At 42.3% G+C, this 25,108-nt stretch overlaps 1 protein-coding gene across 1 annotated transcript in view; it reads right to left on the minus strand.

Annotated features, from left to right (window-relative positions):
* The window catches only part of LOC126383460 (semaphorin-6D-like), a 481,075-nt gene that overhangs the window by 113,812 nt on the left and 342,155 nt on the right, over positions 1 to 25,108 (minus strand). Inside the window, exons 16-17 of the mRNA XM_050033965.1 lie at positions 6,570 to 6,743; positions 6,344 to 6,484 (exon numbers count right to left, since the gene is read on the minus strand). Coding sequence (XP_049889922.1) covers positions 6,344 to 6,484; positions 6,570 to 6,743 — 315 coding nt within the window. The remainder of the gene's footprint in view (positions 1 to 6,343; positions 6,485 to 6,569; positions 6,744 to 25,108) is intronic.

Genomic DNA, 25,108 nt, shown 5'->3' on the forward strand with positions numbered 1-25,108 from the left:
AAATACAGATGAGATTAATCACTTATAGTATTATTCATAGGAGCTACTGGACTCCCATGTAAGATGGCAAGACTCAAGCTACGGGAATCTGATTTGTGTTGGAGATGTGATAGTGACAAAGGTACATTTAAACACATGTTATACAACTGTCAAATGACCAGGAATTTATGGAATAATATAATATTCTTCCTTAACAAGGTACTTGGTACTGAAATGGTACAAAGCCCAACACTCTGCATACTAGGTATAATACCAGAAGGGGCAGGTTTGACAGGCCAACAAGTTTTATGGTGTAGATTAGCTCTTATCACTGGCTGTAGGATAGTGCTTAGGCACTGGAAAACAACAACTATACGGTAATACAGTTAAGGCTCTTTCTCTTGCTCTTTTGGTGCCTTATTTCCTTCCTGGGACGGCCTGGGTGGTATTTTCTTTCTTTGTGATTATGTCTGACTATGTGGATTTATGCAACTTGTGAATGAGATGTGATGTGAATAGTGAGGCTTTATAAGGAAAATGTGATATGCATCGGGATTTGTAATGACGTTGTATGCCGATTTTTGATGATGATACTGCTTACCCTGTGACTTCTTTCTTTTTTTTTTAGGTAAGAGGTAAGAGAATAAAACTAATAGGGTTGCAACTGTATGAGATTTTTACTGTAAGATGACCGTCGTCGACAATATTGTGGTATCACGGTATCTTGGTATTACAGCATATATTATTATTAGTCAGAATGAGCCCTAAAAGACCAAAAATAGAAGGGAACTAATTGGAACTTAAAAAACATTTTGTTGATAGAAGTTTGTGTAAAGAGTCTCCCCTTAGAAAATAACAAAAATGATGGGGAGATTTTCCATCCAGTTGCATCTTTTTTAATATCGTGGATAAGCAAATTTACACGGTATGATAACCATCAACTTTTATACCTTAAAACCGGTATATCCCTTGTAGGAGCATACAACCTTCCTAAAACTCTCCAGATTCTGGACTACAAGTAAATAGACAATGACAAGGCCACAAGCGAGGGTCAAATGTTTATTGCCCTGCCCCCGAGCTTACTCCAGTCAGGAGGGATGCGTCCTCCAGACATCTGGGTGCCAAAAGGGGGGGTAAAGAGTTCTTTTGAGGTGCTTCAAATGCTTTTTAAGTCATTAACTTATAAAAGGGTCCCCTCCTCCGCCCTGAGGCAACACACCTTGATTAACAGCCCTGCTAGGATCTTAAGACAATGCTTCTTTTCTCCACCACATCCTGTCCCTTCCTGTCACCCCGGGGGATCATGCCTTCCCCTCTCTTACCAAATGTTTCTGTGTGACAAAATTGAAATGTCTGTTGGAAGTGAGATTATACATTTGTTTTCTTCTTTTTGTTGGTTGCTTTCCTATGTTCTAAACTGATTATACATTTGTTTTCTTCTTTTTGTTGGTTGCTTTCCTATGTTCTAAACTTTTACACGTGCATAATCATGTTTTCTATCTGAATGATACTTTGCTTTAACCCCATAAAACAAAATATTGATAAGTTGCAAAATTCAATTTCAATTTCAACTGTTAACCCCTCATCTAACATGGAGCTGAGAGCTGTGAGTTGTGGGGTGCCACAAGGAAGTTCTTTGGGGCCGCTTTTGTTTTCAATATTTATTAATGATTTTCTTCTGATTTTGAATCATGCCACTGTTGCGATGTATGCTGATGACTCGACAATTTACACATCAGCACATACAACTGATGAATTGACTACAATTTTAAATAAGGAATTAGAGTTAACAGAAAAATTGATGATAAGAAATAAACTGGTTCTAAATAGGGGAAAAAAACCAAATGTATAGTTTTAGGTTCAAAACATTCATTAAGAGAAACACCTAAGCTTCACATATCCATGGCACATGTCATACGGATTACTGTTAATTTATTATGCTGATCTGTTCTGTACGACATCTATTGCACGTCTGTCCGTCCTGGAAGAGGGATCCCTCCTCAGTTGCTCTTCCTGAGGTTTCTACCGTTTTTTTTTCCCGTTAAAGTTTTTTTTTTGGGGAGTTTTTCCTTATCCGCTGCGAGGGTCATAAGGACAGAGGGATGTCATATGCTGTAAAGCCCTGTGAGGCAAATTGTGATTTGTGATATTGAGCTTTATAAATAAAATTGATTGATTGATTGATTGACATCCATGGGTGATACAGAGATAGAACAAGTAACCGAGGTAAAACTATTAGGAATTACTGTAGATAGTCAAATGTCCTGGAACAACCAAGTAGATCAAATAGTGCAAAGAATGGGTAGAGGTATGGCTGTGATTCAACACTGCAGAAAATGTATGTCTAATCATTTATTGAAGCAAGTGGTGCAGGCACTGGTGTCACACTTACACTATTGTTCTGTAATTTGGTCCAGTACATCAGGAAGTAATTTGAATAGGTTACAGGTAGCCCAAAATAAAGCGGCTTGTTTGGTCCTTCAATGCCCATACCAAACAAATGTAAGTACAATGAATGATTGTTTAGCTTGGTTAAGTGTAAAATGCAGGGTGCAATATTCACTAATATGTCTTATCAAAAACATAAAAACCACAAAAACACCAGAAATATTGTACAGGACTTTAGCATTTTTTTTCAGATACATATACGCGGCATAATAATTGTATTTTGATTTAATGTTAATTTGTATTTATTTATTTTTTTTAGATCTCTTTTGGGCATTTTGCCTTCAACGGACAGGACAGGCAAACGTGAAAGGGGGAGAGAGAGAAGGGGGGATGACACGCAGCAAAGGGCCACAGGCTGGACTCGAACCCAGGCCGCGGCAACAGCCCTGCACATGGGGCCAACATGATGGATGTTAAGACTCAATTTTGACCATAATGGGAAGAGTATGTGTCAGTCGCGCGTAACATATCAGAGTATACGACCTCGTATAAGAAAAGCATTAAGTTTCCTCCAAAATACCATGATGAGACTATTTTTCAACTAAAGAGAGGTCGCCTTATCAAATCTGCCCACTTTGGCCAGATAAATACAAGTGCGCTCGGCGTGGCTCGCCCTCTTGTTAGTGCTCTTGCTTCTTGTATTTTCCGTCCTCTTGTAATTTCCGCTTTTTGTATTCTTGCTCTTGTTGCGCTCTTCTTCATTTTAGTCTCTTGCTTTTATGTTTTGCATACGCTCTTTCGTTTTTACTTTATCTACTTGCTTTTGCCGTATCTTATGTTTTAACCAGTTACGTTTGGTTCATGCGTAACTCTTTTGTGCTCATGATCAAAGTTATTTTAAACTTTTAAATTTTGCTTATCCACTTTTCTTTTATCTCCAGTGTTCAACATTTTTGCGCGTTAATAATAACTTTAACAACAATATCGAACGGCCAACGATATTGTTTTCACTATTATTATAAGCGAGTAATCATAACAAAGTAGACCAGCACCTGCTGACCGACCTCTTCGCCCCAGATTCATCGGAACCAGCGGCTGCCAGCCACTCATCACCGTGGTTCTTGTGCCAAACCCAAAGACTCTCTGCAGTGCAAGGGAAACGAAGTTTGGGGCCAACTGCAGGACATCGCAGACTCATCCGCTCCCACACTGCTGTGGGACAGCCGGCTTCATTCTGCTGGAAAGTGTGGGAGCTGCGAAGCGACAGTTCAGAGCCCCAAGAGGAACTTCGCCTTTGATCCCTGCTGCTAAAAAGTAGGCCAAGAACTTCCATAACTTGAGTAAACCGCTGTGCGGTGAAAAGTGAGGTCGAGCAGGAGGCTTAGTTAATTATCCTGATTTTAATTTAGGTTTCATTAGGTGAATGGTTTTGCACATCTCTGCGTTCCCAATTTATATATATCTTAACATACTCTGTCCCACTATTGCCAAACTAAACAACTCACACGAGTGTTACCTTTCATTTCATTCCATTTATATACTGTTGATTTATGTGTTGTGTCATATAATTATTTCATTTCATTCCATTTATATACTGTTGATTTATGTGTTGTGTCATATAATTATCATTTGCTATTCATTTATTCAATTGTTATATATTTAGCTTAAATAAATCTTCATTTAGCGCCAAGTCGTTGTCTGTGTATATATCTTTTGGACAGGAGCTGAGATCACTGTATAGAGAATTCATAACCCAGATACTGAGATTGATTCATTATTGATAAACGTGGTGACTAATTAATAATTGGTTTACGGATTTATTAATTTGAATAGTCGCTTCCCTCATTCGGAGGGTGGTGCCCCAAAAATTTTATTACGAGTGCAAATATTCTCAAAAAGGTATTTCCCCTACACCCTGCAACCCTAATAGCTAAAAGTCTTAAGTTAAATTTACATATCTAATTGTTAGGAGTACTTCAAATTTACTTGTATGTTATTAATTCTGTGAGGTTGTTGCAACTTAAAAATAACAACTAGAATTGATTTTTTCTTTTTAAATATTAGCAACTTAACTAAACCAAGTTAGTCTGACTTACCTCAACAGTTGTGTGACTGGTTTTTGAATGATTTATTCATGATTTTGACTGCTTCAAAAAATGAAAATAAGTTATTTTTCAGGGTAGTTTATATAGTGTTGTGTGATGCTTCCTGACCTACTGTAACTGTGAGTTCTTACAGAAAACAAAACGTTTGACTGCAGGTAGTAATGTTTGGATCAAGACAAACGAGGTTGACACAGCTGAAGCAGGATTTAGGAGGCAGCAGAGATGGGAGGAGGGAGGAAGGAGGGAGAGGGAATGAACGAAAGACTAAGAGGGACAAAAAGGAAAGAAGTGGGGAGGAACAGAAAGTGATTCAGAGACACAAAGAGAGACAGGAAAAGAGAAGATGAGACAAGAGAGAAAGAAGAAGAGAAAGATGGAGACAAAAGAGTGAAAGAGGAGAGAGGACTGACTTCTATATCAGCTGCTGCCACGTGTGAGACTGAAAGGCACACAGACACACACAGACACACAGACACACAGACACACACACACACACACACACACACACACACACACGGTTATTTTGGCTGGCCCTACAGTGAACTGTGTGTTTGGCATGAACTGTTTGGCATGTGATGTGTGTGTGACTGGCAGAGTGTGAACTAAATTAACTGGTAAAGGGTGACAGGCTTTGAGTGTGTGTGTGTGTGTGTGTGTGTGTGTGGGTGTGTGTGTGTGTGTGTGCGTGTGTGCGTGCGAGCGTGCGTGCGAGCGTGCGTGTGTGCGTGTTCACTCCAGTGGAGGGCAAAAAAACAGAGAAGAAGAGGTCGAGGGAAAGATGGAAACAAGGAGAGAAGAAAGGAAGGAATGAGGAAGTGACATTCACACCAAGCCGGATTTCTGTCTGAAAATTATGCAAGAAAATTCATAAAAAACAAATTTGTGGATTCTTACTGTACTTTCGTGCAGGTGACAAATATTCGGACAGACCTCCATTTCAGTGGATTTCTGCTTTTAGAAATACATGTTTGACCAATGAAAAGTTTTCTGTCTCTGTCAAGTAGCTGCCCGTTAGTCACCCACTCCACAGCAGGAAACGGCACTTAAAAATAAAAGCTCTTAGAAATATAGTGTGGTTTTTACAAACTTGACATTTGTCCATTTGCAATGGGACCGCGACCCACTTTTAGACCATGACCCACCAGTTGGGAACCACTACTTTAGAGAGACACAGCTCACTTAAGCTGAGTCTTACGGCAGTCAAGTCCAAGTCCAGCTGGAGTCTACTTTGTAAATGTCCAGCCCTGCTCCCAGACAATGAAACAGTGACTGAGATACAGAATGTCTTTTTCTCCATGATGCTGATGGAAGCCTCTCTACAGCTCTGCAGCTGTTTTCACATCACATCGGCAGGCACTTATTCATCCTACTCACTAATTAAAATGAGTCTGATTAGTCTATGTGTGTGTGTGTGTGTGTGTGTGTGTGTGTGTGTGTGTGTGTGTGTGTGTGTGTGCCTCCCCAGTGATGAATGTGCTCTAATTTGGGCAGTGAGCTCTGTTCAGTGTAATGGTGTCTATAAATGAGGATCTTTTTACTCATATTCAAATGTTGAGACTCGGCATCCCTGTCTCCCCTGGCACACACTCACTTCTACAACAATATGATGCCAAATTTAGATCACTATATTAATTTTCAAAAGAGTCTCCCATTCTGAGTTTTGAATCTTTTCCAGAATTCATTAAATTACAGTCTCTCTCCGATTTTTGTGCTGCATTTCAGAAAAGTTGAGCCTGTTTTATTTTAACACAACACGGAATATTAACAGTGTGTTTAACTGAGAGCAGAGGAGAATCAAAGAGGAGTTTTAATCTGGTTTTAACAATTAAAAAACAGTAGGTGGAAGAGCTGCTTTCAGTCCTGTCTCTTACTTTTTACAGGCTCCATGTTGGGTGCAGCGGCTGAGCGGCACTCTGATCACACAGCTAGTGAAAGCAACAAACAAGGCATGATGGTCCTTATCTAGCTCCAGTCCCAGAACCCTCCTGTCCTCCTGACCTTGAACATTACACCTGCACGCACAGACACAGAGCAGATTATAATCATATCAACGTGGATGTTAAATAATTTAGTAGAGTATTTTAACTCAAGTCTTACTTAGATGGGTTGTAGATGTCGATGTCCTCCAGCAGTTTGGATCCGAAGCTGTCGTTGGGATGTGTGCTGGCCAAAACCTTCAGGACTCTGCCATCGTCTGAGCCCAGGAACATCACTGTCCGGTCCTTGTAGGGTCCCGCCGACACATCCACCACAATCTGAGTCAGTTTGGATCTAGTAAAAAAAAAAAAAAAAAAAAAGATGCTCGGGCTCGGGCTCTTGGCTTGCACAGGCACAAGTTGTGCCTGTGCAAGCCAAGAGTCCTCACAAAGTGACTTCCAGTTGCAAAATCTGAAGAGAATAAATCAGTGATTCGGTTTTAAGAAAGACTTAAAGGGGACTTATGAAGCTTTTCCTTATTTTCTGTTGTGTATATATCATGTTTAAATGTCAGATGTTCAGTTTAAACGTGGCCAAAATTTGAAATAATGAGATAAACTATGTAAAAGTAAAAACCTCAAGCTTCAGATGTATCTAAGTTTGTTTGTTCTTTACTCTGGCTACATGATGACATCATAGTGTGACCCATTTCTTTATATGGTCATCAGCTCCAGACACGTTATTGCAAGTGCTTACATTATATACACTGCTACATATAGCTACATGCTAACATCACCAAAACATGGAATCTTATGCCCCTTTTTGACAGTCATGGGCTGGCTTGGCTTGGCTTGGTTTGGGCCGTCAGCCCAGCACAGCAGGGATTTGCATTTCCATTACAACAGGGCTACCTTCTTGAAGTTGTTTCAAGAGTGCTGGTCCATGGCTAAAGTCCCCTGTTATTTTTGTAACATGTGTTTTCCCATCACAGCAGGAGGGCAGGTAATAGAAGTTTTCCTGTTGGAGGTGAGTTGTTTACAGAAGTGCAGTAATGGCATGTTGTCTGCAGCTCTTCATCAAACATCTCACTGTGGCTGTTTCTGCTTTTACTCTTCCTCCCTGCCATATTATTAGACTTGTCTTTATTGAAGAAAAGCCGCTAACAAAGTTCAGCTAATTCAGTGATAAACACATTTAATTGTCTAGATTCTTCACAATAAAATTCCCCAGCTATTTTGTTATGTAAAATATTTTATTGTGAAGCAGCAAAATGAGGAGATGTTGAGATTTCGAGTCGCAACTTCACACAACTTCTAATATGGCTGATAGCAAACATGAAACCATAAAATAAAGCAGATATCTTAAGTACAAACAGGATGGAGGGGAGAAACTAAACTCCAAACCACAGCGATTCAGTTAAAAGCTAAAAAAGTACTGAGAGCTGAACACACAGAGACTTTTAAAAACACCTTTCTCTTTGGTCTCCTGCAGACAGAGGTGAGTAGACACACACAGTTTGTTTGAGGGGGAGAAGAGGGGCTGTCGGGGTTGGCTGCGGTCAGCGAGACGTCACCAATACCTGCTTAAGGGTGGGCGGCCAGGCTTTTGGACCTACACCTGGGAGGGTCCATCTCCAGCGTGGTTTGGTGTAGCACGGTGCGTCTAAACTAACAATGGAAAAGAAATTACTCAGCGCAGCCAAAAGTCATCGTCGTTGTTGTCGTCGTCGTTGTCCTCCGCTTATCCGGGTCCGGGAGGGAGGCGTCCGGAAGGCATCCTTACCAGATGCCCGAACCACCTCAACTGGCTCCTCTCGATGTGGAGGAGCAGCGGCTCTACTCAGAGTCCCTCCCGGATGTCCGAGCTCCTCACCCTATTCCTAAGGCTGAGTCCAGCCACCCTGCGTAGGAAACTCATTTCGGCCGCTTGTACTCGCAATCTCATTCTTTCGGTCACTACCCATAGCTCGTGACCATAGGTGAGGGTTGGAACGTAGATCAACCGGTAAATCGAGAGCTTCACTTTTTGGCTAAGCTCCCTCTTCACCACAACGGACCGGTTAAGCGCCTGCATCACTGCTGACGCCGCCCCAATCCGCCTGTCAATCTCCCGCTCCATCCTACCCTCACTCATGAGCAAGATCCCGAGATACTTAAACTCCTCCACCTGCGGAAGGACCTCCTCCCCAACCTGGAGTGGGCAATCCACCCTTTTCCGGCTGAGGACCATGGCCTCAGACTTGGAGGTGCTGATTCTCATCCCAGCCGCTTCACACTCGGCTGCGAACCGTCCCAGCAAGAGCTGGAGGTCACTGTTCGATGGAGCTAGGAGGACCACGTCATCCGCAAAAAGCAGGGACGAGATCCTCCCGTCACCGAACCTGACACCCTCCACCACTCGGCTGCGCCTAGAAATTCTGTCCATAAAAGTTATGAACAGAACCGGTGACAAAGGGCAGCCCTGGCGGAGTCCAACCCTCACCGGGAACAGGTCCGACATACTGCCGGCCACGCGAACCAGACTCATGCTCCTTCGGTACAGGGGCTGGATGGCCCTTAGCAAGGGGCCACCAACCCCATACTCCTGGAGCACCCCCCACAGGATGCCCCTGGGGACATGGTCATAAGCCTTCTCCAAATCCACAAAACACATGTGGACTGGTTGGGCAAACTCCCATGCCCCCTCCAGCACCCTGGCGAGGGTAAAGAGCTGGTCCACGGTTCCGCGTCCGGGACGAAAACCACATTGCTCCTTCTCAATCTGAGGTTCAACTATCGACCGGACCCTCTTCTCCAGCACTCTGGAGTAGACCTTACCGGGTAGGCTGAGGAGTGTGATCCCCCTGTAGTTGGAACACACCCTCTGGTCCCCTTTCTTGAAAATGGGGACTACCATGGCCTCACCGAACTCCTCCCACGCCCGAGTTTTTGCCTCCACGACTGCCGCCGCTGCGCTCTGCTTGGCCCGCCGGTACCCGTCAGCTGCTTCCGGAGACCCACAGACCAACCATGCCCTGTAGGCCTCCTTCTTCAGCCTGACGGCCGCGACTGGCCCCAGCGGCCTTGCGGCCACAGCTCGCAACCGCCACCTCGATAATGGCAGAGCGGAACAAGGCCCATTCGGACTCAATGTCCTCCTCTCCCCTCCCTCGGGACGCGGTCGAAGCTCTGCTGGAGGTGGGAGTTGAAGATCATCTGGACAGGTTCTTCTGCCAGGCATTCCCAGCAGACCCTCACTGTTCGTTTGGGCCTGCTAGTTCTGCGCGGAGTCTTCCCCTGCCATCTGATCCAACTCACCACCAGGTGGTGATCAGTTGACAGCTCTGCTCCTCTCTTCACCCGAGTGTCCAGAACATATGGCCGCAGGTCAAATGATACGACTACAAAGTCAATCACTGACCTGCGACCTAGGCTGTCCTGATGCCACGTGCACCAATGGACATCCTTATGTTTGAACATGGTGTTAGTTATGGCCAAACTGCGACCCGCACAGAGGTCCAATAACTGAACACCACTCAGGTTCAGACCGGGCAGGCCGTTGCTCCCAATCACGCCCCTCCAGGTCCCGCTGTCATTGCCCACGTGAGCGTTAAAGTCCCCCAGCAGAACAATGGAGTCCCCGGTCGGGGCACTGTCCAGCACCCGTCCCAGGGACTCCAAAAAGGGCGGGTACTCTGAACTGTTGTTCGGCGCATAAGCGCAGACAACAGTCAGGACCCGTTCCCCGACCTGAAGGCGCAGGGAAGCAACCCTTTCGTCTACCAGGGTAAACCCCAACGTACAGGCAGAGAGTCTGGGGGCTATCAGAAAGCCCACCCCAGTCCTCCGCCTCTCACCCGGAGCAACTCCAGCGAAGGAGAGAGTCCAACCCCTCTCAAGGACTTGGGTTCCAGAGCCGGAACTATGTGTCGAGTCGAGTCGACTATATCTAGCCGGCAGCACTCAACTTCTTCCACAAGCTCCGGCTCCTTCCCCGCCAGAGAGGTAACATTCTATGTCCCAAGAGCCAACTTCTGTAGCCGAGGATCGGACCGCCAAGGCCCCCGCCTTGGTCTGCTGCCCAATCCACATTGCACCGAACCCTTCTGGATCCCTCTGCTGGTGGTGGGCCTGCAGGGGGACGAGCCCATGTAGCCGGTTCGGGCTGGGCCCGGGCGGACCCCATGGGCGAAGGCCTGGCCACCAGGCGCTGGCCCACGGGCCCCAACCCCAGGCCTGGCTCCAGGGTGGGGCCCTGGTAACCCTCCGGGCCGGGTACACGTGTACTTGTTTTTATCCATCATGAAGGGTCTTTTGAATCGAATTTAATCGAAAAAGGATATTAGCTGCTGATGTTGATTACAGCTCATATTCCTGCTGTAACATGTTCAGTTGTGTTTAGAACATGGGTGCAGATCCCGGGGGGGGACAATTTCTGAAAAACACAAATTGCCCCCCCCCAACAAACTGATCTCTCTCCACTTTCTCTCAGCCACTGGAACGTGGCCATCGGCTGGTGCTCTAGCAGTAGTCAGTAAACAGATGCCTTTCTGTGGGATATTTATTCCTATAAAGATGATTAATGAATGGATATGAATTTATTTAAATAAATCTGATTTTACTGGGTCAACTTGTGTAACTTGTAAGTATTTATTGTGCTCCTAGAACTGTACTAAGGCTGCCTTTACACTACCATACCTTGATGCCCAATTCCAATTTGTTGCCTATATTGCCTATATTTTTCCTGACTGCTGTTTACACGTTCTATTCACCTTATTTTTCACGGAAACACAGAGGCAAAACAGAATGCAGCCAGCTTCCGTTTTTTTGTGCGACACTTCCGGTCCAGCACTCTTGACCACTGTGTAAATGTCCCACAGTATTTGCTACAGTGACATTACTGCGCGCATGGAAATGTTTACATTACTGAAAGCAATTTTAAGGACTGACTTTAAATATTTGAAGTTAAACGTTAAAGATTAAATCAACTGGAAAGCTGGCGCTGCTCCACATAATTTAGTAGGTAACTTAGCCAACACAGAGCGGTGGAAATGTCCGTGCAGCTGCAGACGGGCGCGGCTGGATGACTGATGCGTACATGCTGATTCGGGTGCTATCATAGCTGATCCGCGCATCACTGTGGCTTAACGATCAACTCAGTCAATAAAAACAACCCGTCCTGTGTTAGGAGTGTATGTCACTGACAGAAAGAAAGAAAGAAAACAAAAAAAGATAGAAAAGCAGCGTACACCTCACATATTTATTTCTCACAGTTGCGCACACGTTTGGCTGGCATGCAGAAGCACCGTCTGTGTGTCTGTGTGTCGAGGGTGCGAGCCGCAGCTTCAGCTGCTCAGGTAGAGAGGCTGTGTAGCCCAGTGTGTTTTTTCGCTGATTTGGTTCTGCAGGTTCTTTGCTGGTACACTCCTTCCTTTCCCTCGCTCATGAACACGTCATCAAAATGTGCTGCCGTCGTATTATTCATGACGTACGACGTGGATTGCCAGGAAATATCTGATCTGTCTGTTTAGCTTACCTATGGGCAGATATCTGATTCATATCCGATATATTTCCACATATGAAGGAGGCCTGAATCTGATCTGACAATATCCTATATCATGCGTTTTTTTTCCTGTTTAGACGCTCATGTTACAGATCCGATCTGTGCCACTTGAGAGGAAAAAATCGGAATTGGGTCACTTGAACCATGTAGTGTAAAGTAGGCCTATTACTAGCATCTCTGGCGCTGTAAAAACATGATCAGTTAGTTTAGCCAAGCTCAGTTAGGGGCTCATGTTCTGATAATCATCCATATCCACTGATGTATACAGTAGTCCCATATACTGGGAGAAAGGGAAGATGATGAGGAGAATTGGGAATCTGTGAGAGGCGAGAGATGACAACATGAGTGGACATAACATGCCTGAGACCCTGAAACTAGAACTCCGCTCGGATGCCCGCGTCCACGCTCCCTCCCTCCATGGTATCTCCCAGGCAAGTTAAGTCATCAAACCATGTGATGTTTGGTGTTACCGGATTCAGGAAGCTCTCGACTTTTCAAAAATGACATCGTTTTTGTTTTATTTCTTATGGATTTCGCACCAGAGCAGCCTAAACACACAAAGTCCAAAATCGCGATGAGTGGTGACAATTGTCACCACTTAAGTCATGTCATGCCGTTTTTAGAGGAGAAAAGTTAAAGGATTACTCGCGATCTTAAGCGGAGCTTCAAGTGGAGACTTAGATCTTTTATAAAAGATGAGAGTCTCACTCCTGCCACTATTTTTGGCTGAGATATACCGACTAGAAAGTGGGATCATAACTTTCACGCTTCATATGGCTTTATTTGGTGATATTTTATGGTGTTTCTGTCATAAACAACATCAGCTATCATAATCACACCTGATTTCAATAAGGTACAATGTTTGAAGCTGGCTGAGTGTTGTTTGATCACTGATAGTACTGTTTTGAAGCCGAGTGAGCGCTCTTGTCATTTGGAGCTCCGCCTGGATCTTTTCATGGAAAAAACACTGTAGAATGGTCATACTTTGAGCAATCTTCTTCAAATTTGAAACAAATGTTCATTGATAGTGTGCCTACAGCCCCACAGTGTCATTTACCTGCTCAAATGAAGTTACAGACAGTTATTCATCCTGAAAAACATTTTTTATTTTATTTTAGACAAAATCTTCAACTTTTTACTGACTTCAGAGGCCCATTACTCTGTCTCTGTATCACCTAGAGTGTTTCTGACACTTTCACAAGAAACTTCAGAGAGTTTGCTTTCTGGCAAGACCTCATGCATGCATGTAGTCAGAGTGGTTCAGAGGCTACAGTCATTTTAATTTGGGTATGTCATTTTAGGCGTTTTCGATACAAAATGGGGGTGGAGTGCAAGAGGTTACAGCGAAGCAGTGAAAAGGAGAGTGATGGCTGGCTCTATGTACTATTGGCTGTTTAAGAGAAATAAACAGTAAAGGTAAGCATATGATTCTCTGTGTAGTGCTTTTTGAATGACTTGGTGATGGTGATGGTGATGAGCCTCTATGAAATCGTGAAATATGCTAGCCGTCTCAAGCGCTCTGTGGGCATGATTTGTCAAGCTGTGAAGATTTTAGCGTAGAAGCTGTTATTGGGGAAAATCCTGCAGAGTGTACCCCTAAATAAAATAAATAGTGACTCTGTTTCTTTGCAAACAAAAACTTGGTTATAAAACAACCAGACCTGTCATCATACAGTGCGTTTGTCAGATTGCGTCTCTTCTGGTTTTACCTGTCTTCTGTGATATGATTTCATGTTGTCATGATTTAACTGCTCATGCTGACTGTCTGCTTAACATGGCTTTGTATTAACTCCCTGCTTTCTTACATGTCCTACTCTGCATGATGCTGCCTTCCTCCTCTGAGCTTTTTATCCTGTTCAGCTGTACATGTTTGCTTTATCCACTTTTAATTCTACATTATGTGTATTTTATTGTTGTTTTAATGGCTCATTTAACATCTGTTCGAGGGACACTAGCTGAAAATTAGCTGTTTGAGCTAACACTAACACTAGTGATGCTGATCAATGTAGATCATCCCTAAAAATAAATTTATAGTAAGAAAAAAAAAGAAAACCAGAACAGCTTTGGGTCGCCTTTTACACTCAACTCCCCTAAGACATTACAGAAAATTACAGTTAATCCTTTTGGGGGAAAAAACCCCCACCATTATTGTCTGATATGAAGTACAGAAATATGTGGGTGACTCCCCTGCACTTTTTCACCAATATGGGGCAATGAACAATTTACTCTGGCTTAAAATGACATGGGCTTTAAAATATGGTCAAGTAAGGGCTTGTGTACTGTACAGGATCACTATAAGGACAACAATTAAATGTCATTTGATGAGTTGAGGTTGAAATAATGAATTAAGGAATGACTATTTCAAACCAAAAAAAAAAAAGAAAAAAAAAGAACATAATAAAATAAAAAAAAAGACAAAATAATAGTGTCCAGAAAGGAGTAGGTAAAAGTAAAACATATATGTCCCCACCCCTTTTTAAATTCATTTACAACTTACATACAACTATCCCTCTATTTACCACCCAATTAGATGAATAATAAACAGTTTATTTACAGTCCAAGTAGCACCCAGTGTCACAAAATAACTATGCACTCCCCTAACACAACCTTTCCTCATCTATATATCTGCCAAAAATATCTTTTTTGTATAGTTTTTAAAATTGATTTATATTTGTGCTTTGTTTCAACTCATCACGCAGCCCATTCCGCAAATCCACCTCATACACTGAAATACACAGACTTTATTTTTTTAAATTAAATTCTCCTCTTAAATTACAACCCCCCTCCCTGTGACAACTTTTTTTTAATGTTGCCCGGAAGTAGATCAGTTCTTGTTTTAAACATAATTTTTGCAGTTTTAAATTTGACCAGATCTAAAACATTTTAATGCATGTGACTATAAAAACATAACTTGCTTTTGTAAGTGTTGTCCCAGACTTCTACACGGCAAGTCAAATATGGTAGTACAAGTGATGAATACAGAATGTGCAGTGATTTATGGTCCAGTATGTGTTTTGCCTTCCCCAGACCTGTAATGCTCTTTGCCAGCATAGTTCTCACATAATTGATCTGAGGTTTCCATCAGATTGAGTCGTCTAAAATCACACCCAGAAATGTAGTTTCATAGACTCTTTCCACATTAATGTTATCAATCATCATCTGTACTTCTGTGCCTGTACTACAGTGTCCAAACAATATAAATTTAGTTTTGTTCAAATTCAAAGACAATTTATTTATGCTAAATCATTGTTTTAATTTACACATTTTTGTCATGACCTCCAAAAGCTGCTGCAGATTTTCCCCTGAACAAAGAGCATTGGTGTCTGCAAATAAAACAAATTTTAATTTTCTGGACACCAAACATGTCATTTACATACATAATGAAGAGTTTATCACTTGCCACAGAAACACATTTTTAAGTATTTACAACTGAGAAGCTTTGTTTTGTCACGCCTGGGGAATTCTTTGCAAAAACCATCATTGTCCACATTAGAAGCATTTTCTATGAGGAACTGTTCTGGGAAAGGTCTGGTTTCTGATTTATACCATCTGCTGGCTGATAACCATCAGGACAAAACTGAAAGTAAGAGAATGGATTCAAGAGGACATTTTAGAGAGTGAATGGGATACAAGATGTACAAAAGCCCAGACTCAGACCATCAATACTCGACTGAGATTACTACAACATCATTGGGTAATGAGAACATATGTCAAATCGGAAAAACTTAACAAATATTCCTGGCCAATGCTATAAGTGCAACATACATCAAGGGACCTTGTATTACTGCCTATGGGGGTGTGTTGAGATCAAAAGAATCTGGAGGTCGGTGCTGCAGTTTGTGTCTCGGATGACATCATCCCCAACACCTTTAAGTTCTAGGCTCTGCTTGTTAGCCATGTTTCCAGACAGTTTTTCTCTGCCCAGGAAAGAGAAAATGATGGTTGGTTGGTTGGTATATGTATGTGCAACCTGTTAAATGTTTAAAATCAATAAACATATGTTTACAAGAAGACCAGAACACATCACAAAACCAAACCCAGCTGTAGGACTCCAATGCTGTCAAATGCAAACTTTGTAAGAGTTTTAGAGCTGATTCTTTATGGAGCTAGAACAGTGATGATAAGTTTTAGCATTGCACATAAAATTTGGCAATGAAAAAAAAAACAACACGGATATTAAAAATCATTTTAATACAGAAAAAAGAAATGCAGTGCTGCAGGGGTCTTCAAAAGGTGTGATGGTCAACCATCAATAAATGGTCAACCTCTGGTGCTCTTCAGTGCAGGAATCTCAGTCTTGACATTTTCATACAGGCCTTCATCAGGGCCCTGATGAAGGCCTGTATGGCTGAAACGTGTAGGCATTTTAAATGACTTTGTAAGCCCATTTAATAAAGGCTTTTTATAAATGTCCCTCTGAGTGCCTCAGATTCTTCTTTTTGAAAATATCATTTTATTACATTTTAATATGTTTTTTGGTTTAATTTTATTTTTGCATTCTGATGTTATTCAGCGATCATCTTCTGATTTTTGCAAGAAAGCACCTATCAGATAGTTTTTAAAAAAGTCCTCAGCTGATGAAGTCTGCTCAGTTGTCATCACATGACCTTTGTTCAGTCACATGGTAACAGGCGGGCGTATACAGGAGATACATCTGCTGGGGACTGGAAGTAAGTTGGTGAGTGAACGTTGAGCATCTGTCTTGACCTCGCCGTCACGTTCACCCTCTGCACATTAACTCACATAAAAACAAATTCTCAATGTCTCACCATGTTGGTGTGCAGAGGGCATTCTAGGAAATGTAGGAAATATAGAATGTCTGTGGTGAACAGCTGGCCATCACAGACTGCTCTTCCTATCCCAGCCTGATGTTAAATAACAGAGTGAGACATCGACATCATCATTTTCTGGGTCAGCTTGGGCCTTTTCAGAGCTGAGGCTAATTCCAATGTCTCATTCCCATTTCAGACTGGTAATTAGACAGAGGGGACTTCCTGTGTGCTGACGACTGATCAGAGCTGATGATGATGATCCTGGAGACATTATCCCAGAGCGGCTGGAACTTTAAAACTCGCCACACATTCTCGTCTTCCCTCTTGATATGTTGGATCTCTTTCTTTGCCGCTGTGTTCCTCTGTTATCTGTCTGGACTGAAGCTGACACTGAACTCACTGCTGCTGACTGAGGAAATCAAAGATGTGTTAAAAATTCCGACTACAGTCATGGTGCCTGTGATGACTCTACATTTCACTGGCTCCAACATCTGACGACGGTCCTGAAGCTGCAGATAACTTCACTGTTGCATCTTGTAAACGTGTTCCAGAGTCACAACAACAGTCCCGAGTTTCTTCTATTAAATCTCATCATCCTCCACAAATCAGACAGTTAGCAACAAGTAAACAAAAGCTGCACTCAATGCCAGGATGTAGACTCATTACTCCCCACTGTTTTAACTAAATCTCATGTGATGTATTTTTTATCATGCTGGGAGAGAAAAGAAATACTTTAAGGTGAGTCATTGTCTGCTATGATGTGACATGATGTGTTCAGGATAGATACACTGGTCACTGTGACAGACTGCTGGTTACAGACACATCAGTTCTTCACAGTTTCACCTAACAGCATCAACACAAACATGTGATTGATGAGGCTGGAAACATTGACGTCACCAGGCGGTGAAGGGGGATTAATGATCCTTGGGATGATGGTCAGATAGTCACAGCTTTACTGGAGCAAAATAAAACAGAATTCTCTTTCCTGTCTCTATGTTTGCAGTTGAGGAGACACTGAGAAACTGCATGATATACATCCAGTAACAGTCATCCCACAGTGCTGGGGGCATCTGTCTGATAATGATAAGCCTCTCGGGCCATATTCTCGTTTCAATTTAATCAGCTTTATTGACATGACATTATGGATCAAACATGTTGCCAAAGGAAAATGTCACACATTACATACACAATAGAATATATATCATAAATAAAAAAAAATTTAATTTAAAAAAAGAAACTAGAATTTCCGGTTGCATGCCTCCATGCACCAGTCAACTTTCTCTGACAGTTTACATCCATGTCCTTGAAAACGTGGATGCTTCACACACAGAAGAGCTGTGCAATCAACACATTCTCACTCCAACCTCATAACATATTGACGTTTGGTCACGGACTTTCCACATCCAGATACAACAATGAAAGGTACCCTGGGTGCGTTGGTTGTTGACGTTCTAGGACGCAGGAAATGTATAGTTTGCAAACGGTTTCTTTCAAAATAAACACACTACGTCGGTACAACACCCCAAATTAATTGTCTTTTCCTTTAACAACAAACGCACGTGGTTGGGTTAAGGAAAAAAGAACGGGGTTTGGCTGTATAATCATTTACGGGATGCAAACACTGCTCTCCCAGGTGCAAGTCTGTGTTTGTTGGACCCATCCGCCACCCCTCCCACCTGCCCTACTCAGACTTTCGCTGCCTTAACTTTTGTTCTTGCCCTGTCACGTTTCCCAGATGCCACAGAGTGCTGTTAAACTATAACGCCGACCGGCCACGAATCACACCAATGTTAAAAGACAGCTTTTTTTCATTAGTGTCAAATGCTGCAAGTCATTGTAAGATTCGGATTTCAACGACTTCGGAGTGAGACCAGGTTGATATAATCACCACAGTTACAAGGTGAACACTCAAATGTCTACCCTTCTGTTCCTAAGATGTGACGCTGAATAATGGCCAGAAGTATAAGGACGGACAAACGTCCGTATGAACAAACAACCCAAAAACATAATGCCTCTGGCTATCGCCAGCATGGAGGTATAAAAACACTGTCTTACACTGAAATATTTCTGGCGTTGTGACATGCTGTAATATATTCACCCAACAGTTCTTGCCATCTTCTCCATCTGTCTTTGGGAGGATAAGAAAGTCTGGGATTTTCTGGTTGAATTTGAAAATTTTTTCTCCAATTTCTTTCTATTTTGGACAACTTGTGTGAAAACTAGCCCTGCGTTCCAATACCCATACTACCATACTATTTAGTATGCCAGAAAAAGAATTAGTGTGTCCCAATACATAGTATGTCAGATGCAGTATGCCAAAAGTACCAGGATGTTCTACTACATCCGGTCATATTTTGCAGTATGCATGTCAGCATGCTTCTTTGGCCATTCTGACCCACAATCCTTTGCGCAGCGGAAGTTACGTCACACTTACTGAGCTGCGTGTACAACCAACGCCCACACTTCCTTTCATACATGGTTTATTTAATTTGAGATACTAAGACACTACATATTAGGACTGCAATGATCTGATTATATACTGTCACATATCATACAGTTTTGCAAGAACACGGTTACAACATTCAACTTTATTGTGATTATAGTATAATCAATGTTAGGGTTCAACTATGACTACAATATAGAAGATTCTACCAGTATAGGCAGTGGTGTAAGTGTGGTATAAATAATGAATGAATATGACTAAATATGAATACACTATGGGCCAGGTATGAGCAGTATAGACTAGTAAATATATAAATAGTAAAAGTCAAATACATATTAAGTAATGTAGTAAGAATGTGCAAGTATGTTACACTACAAATAAAAGTAATGTGAATGTAAGGCTGCTTCACGTGCAGACAGAATATAGTGCCAGCAGCTGCATAGCTGTAAATATATTTAACAACAAACATCTGCCAGCAACAGAGAGCTATGTGTGAAGGGGGTTAATATGCCTACTGGTGACTAGTTCAATAGACAGGTCACTAATAATAGGCTTGGGACTGTTTACGTGAACACGTCAGTTTATTAGAAACAACAACATACATTACGACATAACAGCAACAGAGCTCTCCGGCACCTCCGACGGTATGCACGACTCTGGCGAGCTCGACGAGAGGAGATTTGCTGCATCTCCGAAGTACAACAAAACAAAATATTCAAATGTGGCGCTACGGATGGCAGCGGAAGTGAGCAAGAGGGTCCGAGTTCAGGGAGCGATGTGATGGCGGATGTAGTGTGTCCCAATAGTATGCATACTGCATACTACACTACATACTTTTTAAGGGCAGCTGCAGTACATACTAAAAGTATATAGCTAGTAGAAGTATGCGATTTGGAACGCAGGGTTGAATTACTGCCCCATGGCTGTATGCCTCCCTGCACCAGTCAAGTTTCTTTTACACATCTCTCCCCTCAACAGCACAGAAGATCTATACAATCAGCACAGTTTCAAGATTAGAGTCACCAGTTCAGTATCTGACCAAATGTCTCACCTTCTGTTCCTGAGATATGATGCTGAATAATGGCTAGAAAGTGTTATATGCAGAACATTATGATGTCTCAGTAAAGTTGACCTTTGACCTTTTGGATATAAAATGTCATCACATGATCGCTTTATCTAGATAGTTGGGTGAAGTTTTGATGTAATTAGCAAATGAATTCTTGAGTTATGGACAAATATGTTTTGTGAGGTCACACTGACCTTTGACCTTTAACCACCAAAATCTAATTAGTTCATTGCTGAGTCCAAGTGGATGTTTGTGTCAAATTTTAATTTAATTTATTTTTTCCAAAATGGCGAACGAGGAGTTGGTAAGTTAACCTGTGGCTCTTACGCTTCCTGACATTTAAAAGTTTAAGCCCCAGAACTCGCTTTTTCACCTTTTGCAAAATCAGCTTTTAAATGATACGAAATGACCTCTAAACCTGCTAAGATGACCACAAAGAAAGACTCCCTGCCCAAAGATGACACACTCACCACTAAATTCAGCATGGCGGCGTTAGCCCACAAGGTGGCTCTCTCTGAAGAATTCAAGACAGCCACCTCCTCTCTTGAGTCTAAAATCAACCTGGTGCAGGCGACCGTGTCCAGTCATGGGCAACAAATTACTTCCCTTGAGTCTAATGTAAACTCTGTGAGTCAGTGTCTGCTGTCTCTGGAGGCTACATGTGCAGAGCTAACAGCTAGCAATGCCAACCTAAAGGCCAAAGCTGCGGACCTGGAGGCCTGAAGCCGCCGCAAAACAATGTCCGCATAATCGGACTCCCATAGGCGATTGAAAGCCTGCAACCCACATGCTTCTTTTCCGAACTTCTGTTCCGGCTTCTTGATGAACAAATCTTGCCTTCTCCCCCTGAACTGGACCCAATCGCAGGTCACTAGCTGCGAAACTGAAGCAGGGTGAGAGACCAAGGCCAGTTATCGCCCGGTTCCACAACTTCCAGACCAAGGAAAAAGTAATTCATGAGGCCCGGAGGAGAGCCGATTTGCAATATGAAGGCAAATCCATCGCTATCTACGAGAATTATACACCTGAAGTTGTGGAGCAGCGGGCCCCATACCGGGAGGTTAAGGGTCAGCTTTACAAACTTGGATTTAGGCCTGCTCTCCAGTACCCAGCCAGGCTGTCGGAACAACGAAGACCAGGGACAAATTGCAGTTTGCATCTGTTGACGAAGCCAAGAAGTATCTTTTGGCTAGTTACACCTAGCACAGATTGCAACGAATACGGTAATATGAGCTGTCCTGGTGGCCTATAAATAGCTATGGTGAAGACTGTGTGTTTTAAATACTGACATAGTGGCCAATGTGCATTGACCGTAAGTTTGTAATTCATGGCTGAATCCATGTAAAATAGCTTACTGTCGCATGTTGCCGTGGCAACTAACCTGAACTTAGGCAGCTCTCCTATGTTAAAACCAAATGCACAATATTAGGAGTTCATACTCCTGTTATAAGTGGAACATGGTGTTATACTGGTTCAGATAGTTTAAAATCTGCTACATGTAGTGTTTTTGACATTTTAAGTTTGCTGTTGATGTGTGGTGTTTCGAATGAGAGAGGCAGTCCATGTGGTGCAATCACGCTCCAATGTAGAATATATCTGCCTTTCATTGCTCATACATAGAGGAAAAATGCAATATTGTCATATTTAGGTTTAATGTTCACTGGTATAAGTAATTTACATGGTCTGTTATGTTTTTTGTTTTGTTTTGTTTTGTTTTTTGTTAGTTAGTTTTTTCCTGATTTTTTGTTTATGTCTTTTTATGTATGTCCATATCTGCATATGCTAATTTGTGTACATATGTATATATTTATTTAAGGTTGTATAGACTTTCATTGATTCTGATTATAGCCTCTGGCTTAAACCCTTAAAGGCAGCTGCAGGATAACTTGGTTGTTTTCAGGTGCAACATTATAGGTATGATAACGAAGAAAGGAAGGATGAGGGAAAAAAATCTTCTTTTTCCTCTGTTTTTTGTTTTTCTTTCTTTTGTGCGATTTCTCTCTTTTTTGGGAGAAGTTTACACTGAAACGTATGCTTTTTTTTAAAAAAAATTGTATATAACATACTGGATCTCAGGGGAGGTGCTTTTCTAAACACAGGTGATATTAGCCCACGACCAAACAATTTTTTTGTGAGTATCTGTGCAACTGTATGATGGGTTTTACTGTAGTTATAAGCTGCTATGACAGGACCCCTTGTTTAGGCTGTGGTGCTTTGTCTGAGATCCTATATTTTCGTGTTTTGCCAATTCATAAGTTAGAGAAATGGCACCATCCCACTAAGATGTGCTACCTTAAAGTGTTTTGTTTTGTTTGTTTGTTCTGTTTTGTTTAGTTTTGTTGTTTTTCTTGTTTGCTTGTTCTTGTTCTTTATATTTTCGTGTTATGTACTACATTATATTGTTTACATTGGGGTAAGGTTACTTTAACAGAAACAGAGTTGTTAGGGACAGGAGAGGATTAACCTTTGTTGGGAAGGACAACAAGAAAGTGCTGCTGTATCTAGGGAGATACAATGTTTGATGTTTCCTTTGGGATTAGGGTGTGTGTGTGCGTATGTGCCTTTTTTTTGTTTGTTTGTTTGTCTGCTTTCTTCCCCGTTTACACTGTTCAGGTTACGTTGTATCTTAAGGGACCATGCCAGTGAGTGGTAGAAATATTCGCTTAATTCCTTGGATGTTTAAAGGGATGAACAGCGTCACCAAATCCAGCAAGGTAATCACACACCAACAGCACCTCAGGGGAGACCTTTGTTTTCTCCATGAGACACACCTTTGCACTTCAGATATCGCTGGTATCAAAAAGCCATGTGTGACTGGATGGATGATTTTCCCTCCCTACCACTATATGGCACTGTGCCAGACTCCCAGACACTTTAATTGAGAGGTGGCGCCATGTGCCCCGAGAAATACAGGAAGCTAGCCGCCCCCCTCGTTCTTTTGCTTCCTCCTTGAGCCAACATCTGGGTTGGTGTGGCGGAGAAAATTGTTTGGCCTCCCCAAGCCTGAGCTCACTGGTGTCATTGTCGCCTAGTGGAGCGGAGTATTGTTTGGCATGGCCAAGATATTGCGTCTTGGCTCATCGGCATCCCCAATTAAAGCGCCCTGGCGTGTCTGCGGGTCGGGGGAGCGACTCCGTGCGGGCTTTTGCTGGGCGCAGCTTGGTTTCCATGAGTGTTGAGCAGTGAGTTTCGTTGCTCTTACCCACCTGCTGTCTGTGAGGCTTCACCTGTGTTCTCCGGCTGTGCTCCAGTGTGCGGCTCGTCTCCGGCTGCCACACTCTGGGACAGACTGCTGTTTTGGCTCTCTCTTTTCCTGCAGATACTCTTTCTTCAGAGTACTGTTTTGGCTTTCTTTTTGGCCCGCCTGGTTAATACTGCTCATTAAGCAGACACCTTTTATTGAATTTACATTGTTTCATTTCTTTTCTCTTCTTTTTCTGAGGCGGATTAGTTCTGTGGCCTCAGTTCATTTGGTTAGTTATTGTTTTTTGTCTCAGTTATCTACAATTAATTTGCACAAGTGTATTTTATTTATTTGTGAGATTTATTTTGATTTGCTTTTCTCCATAGGTTAAGTATTGGTGTATTTGGATTTTGTTTATTTTGTGTATACATACTTTTTTGGGGTTTATTTTGGCTGTGCTCAGGTAGTGTGATTTTAATGTATTTTACTTCAGCTGGTTTTGGTAACTATATGTCACTCTTTTAGCAACTGTTTTCTTCTTTCTTTTGTTTAACAGGCGCTGGTGGTGGTGTCCCTTCACGATTCCTTTGTTGTTGGTGTGCTGTGTGACGGGTGGTGTTTAGTTTTTTTTTTTTATCCCTACCCCTTTTGATTTTCTGCTGCCGGGGTAAGCCCCAGCCCTGTCTCTCGCGTGCCCCTGCCTACCGGCAGTTGTTTTACCAAGCCTTTATAATGATGCCTAACCTGTAGCTACAGCATGTTATTTCATTAAATAAAGATGTATATTTTTTGGAACACGTCTCCCGCCCTGTGTGTCGACAAACCTGTGTGCCCTGTGCTTAAGTAGTTAAACCCAATTTCATAATTTCCTGGGGGTGAAATGCCCTTAGGTGGCGTTGTCAACAGTCCCCCTTATCCCCTTACTCACGCCACACATGGATGGGTCACTTATTTAATTCTAGGTTCTCTGAGAGGGCTAGAGGGGCGGCTATTATTATTCATGAGGATATTGCTTATGAACCAACTACTGTTATATCTGACCCAAATGGTCGATACGTTATAGTGTCCGGCAGATTACAGAATACTCCCGTAGTACTGGCCTCAATTTACGCTCCAAATTGGGATGATGATAAATTTATATCCAAATTCTTCTCCTCCATACCTAATCTCAGATCTTTGCAAAGTAACAAGTCACCAGGCCCTGATGGTTTTACCACAGAGTTTTATAAAGCCTTCGCAACAGTACTTGACCCGATCTTAGTAAGAGTATTTAATGATTCCCGTCTGAAAGGTCACCTTCCATCTAGCTTATCAGAGGCCTCTATTACCTTGTTGCTTAAAAAGGACAAGGACCCACTACTGTGTGGCAGGCCAATCTCTCTCTTATATATAGACTTTAAGATATTGACTAAGGTCTTGGCTTCTCATCTTCAAAAAGTTATACCAAGCCTGATCAACCCTGATCAGACAGGTTTCATTTCAGGAAGGCAGTCGTTTTCAAATATCAGAAGGTTGTTAAATATTCTTTTTTTCTCCTACCACTAATTCTCCTGAAATCGTACTGTCTTTAGATGCGGAAAAAGCATATGATAGGGTATCTGTTTTACACTCTTAAAACATTTGTAGCATCCATAAATATTAATGGTATAAAATCTGGCCTTTTTTCATTGTCCCTGTTATTGTTTGCCCTTGCAGTAGAAAGCGAAGCACTCG

The sequence above is a fragment of the Epinephelus moara genome, chromosome 22, assembly GCF_006386435.1.
Source record: "Epinephelus moara isolate mb chromosome 22, YSFRI_EMoa_1.0, whole genome shotgun sequence".
NCBI classification, from domain to species: domain Eukaryota; kingdom Metazoa; phylum Chordata; class Actinopteri; order Perciformes; family Serranidae; genus Epinephelus; species Epinephelus moara.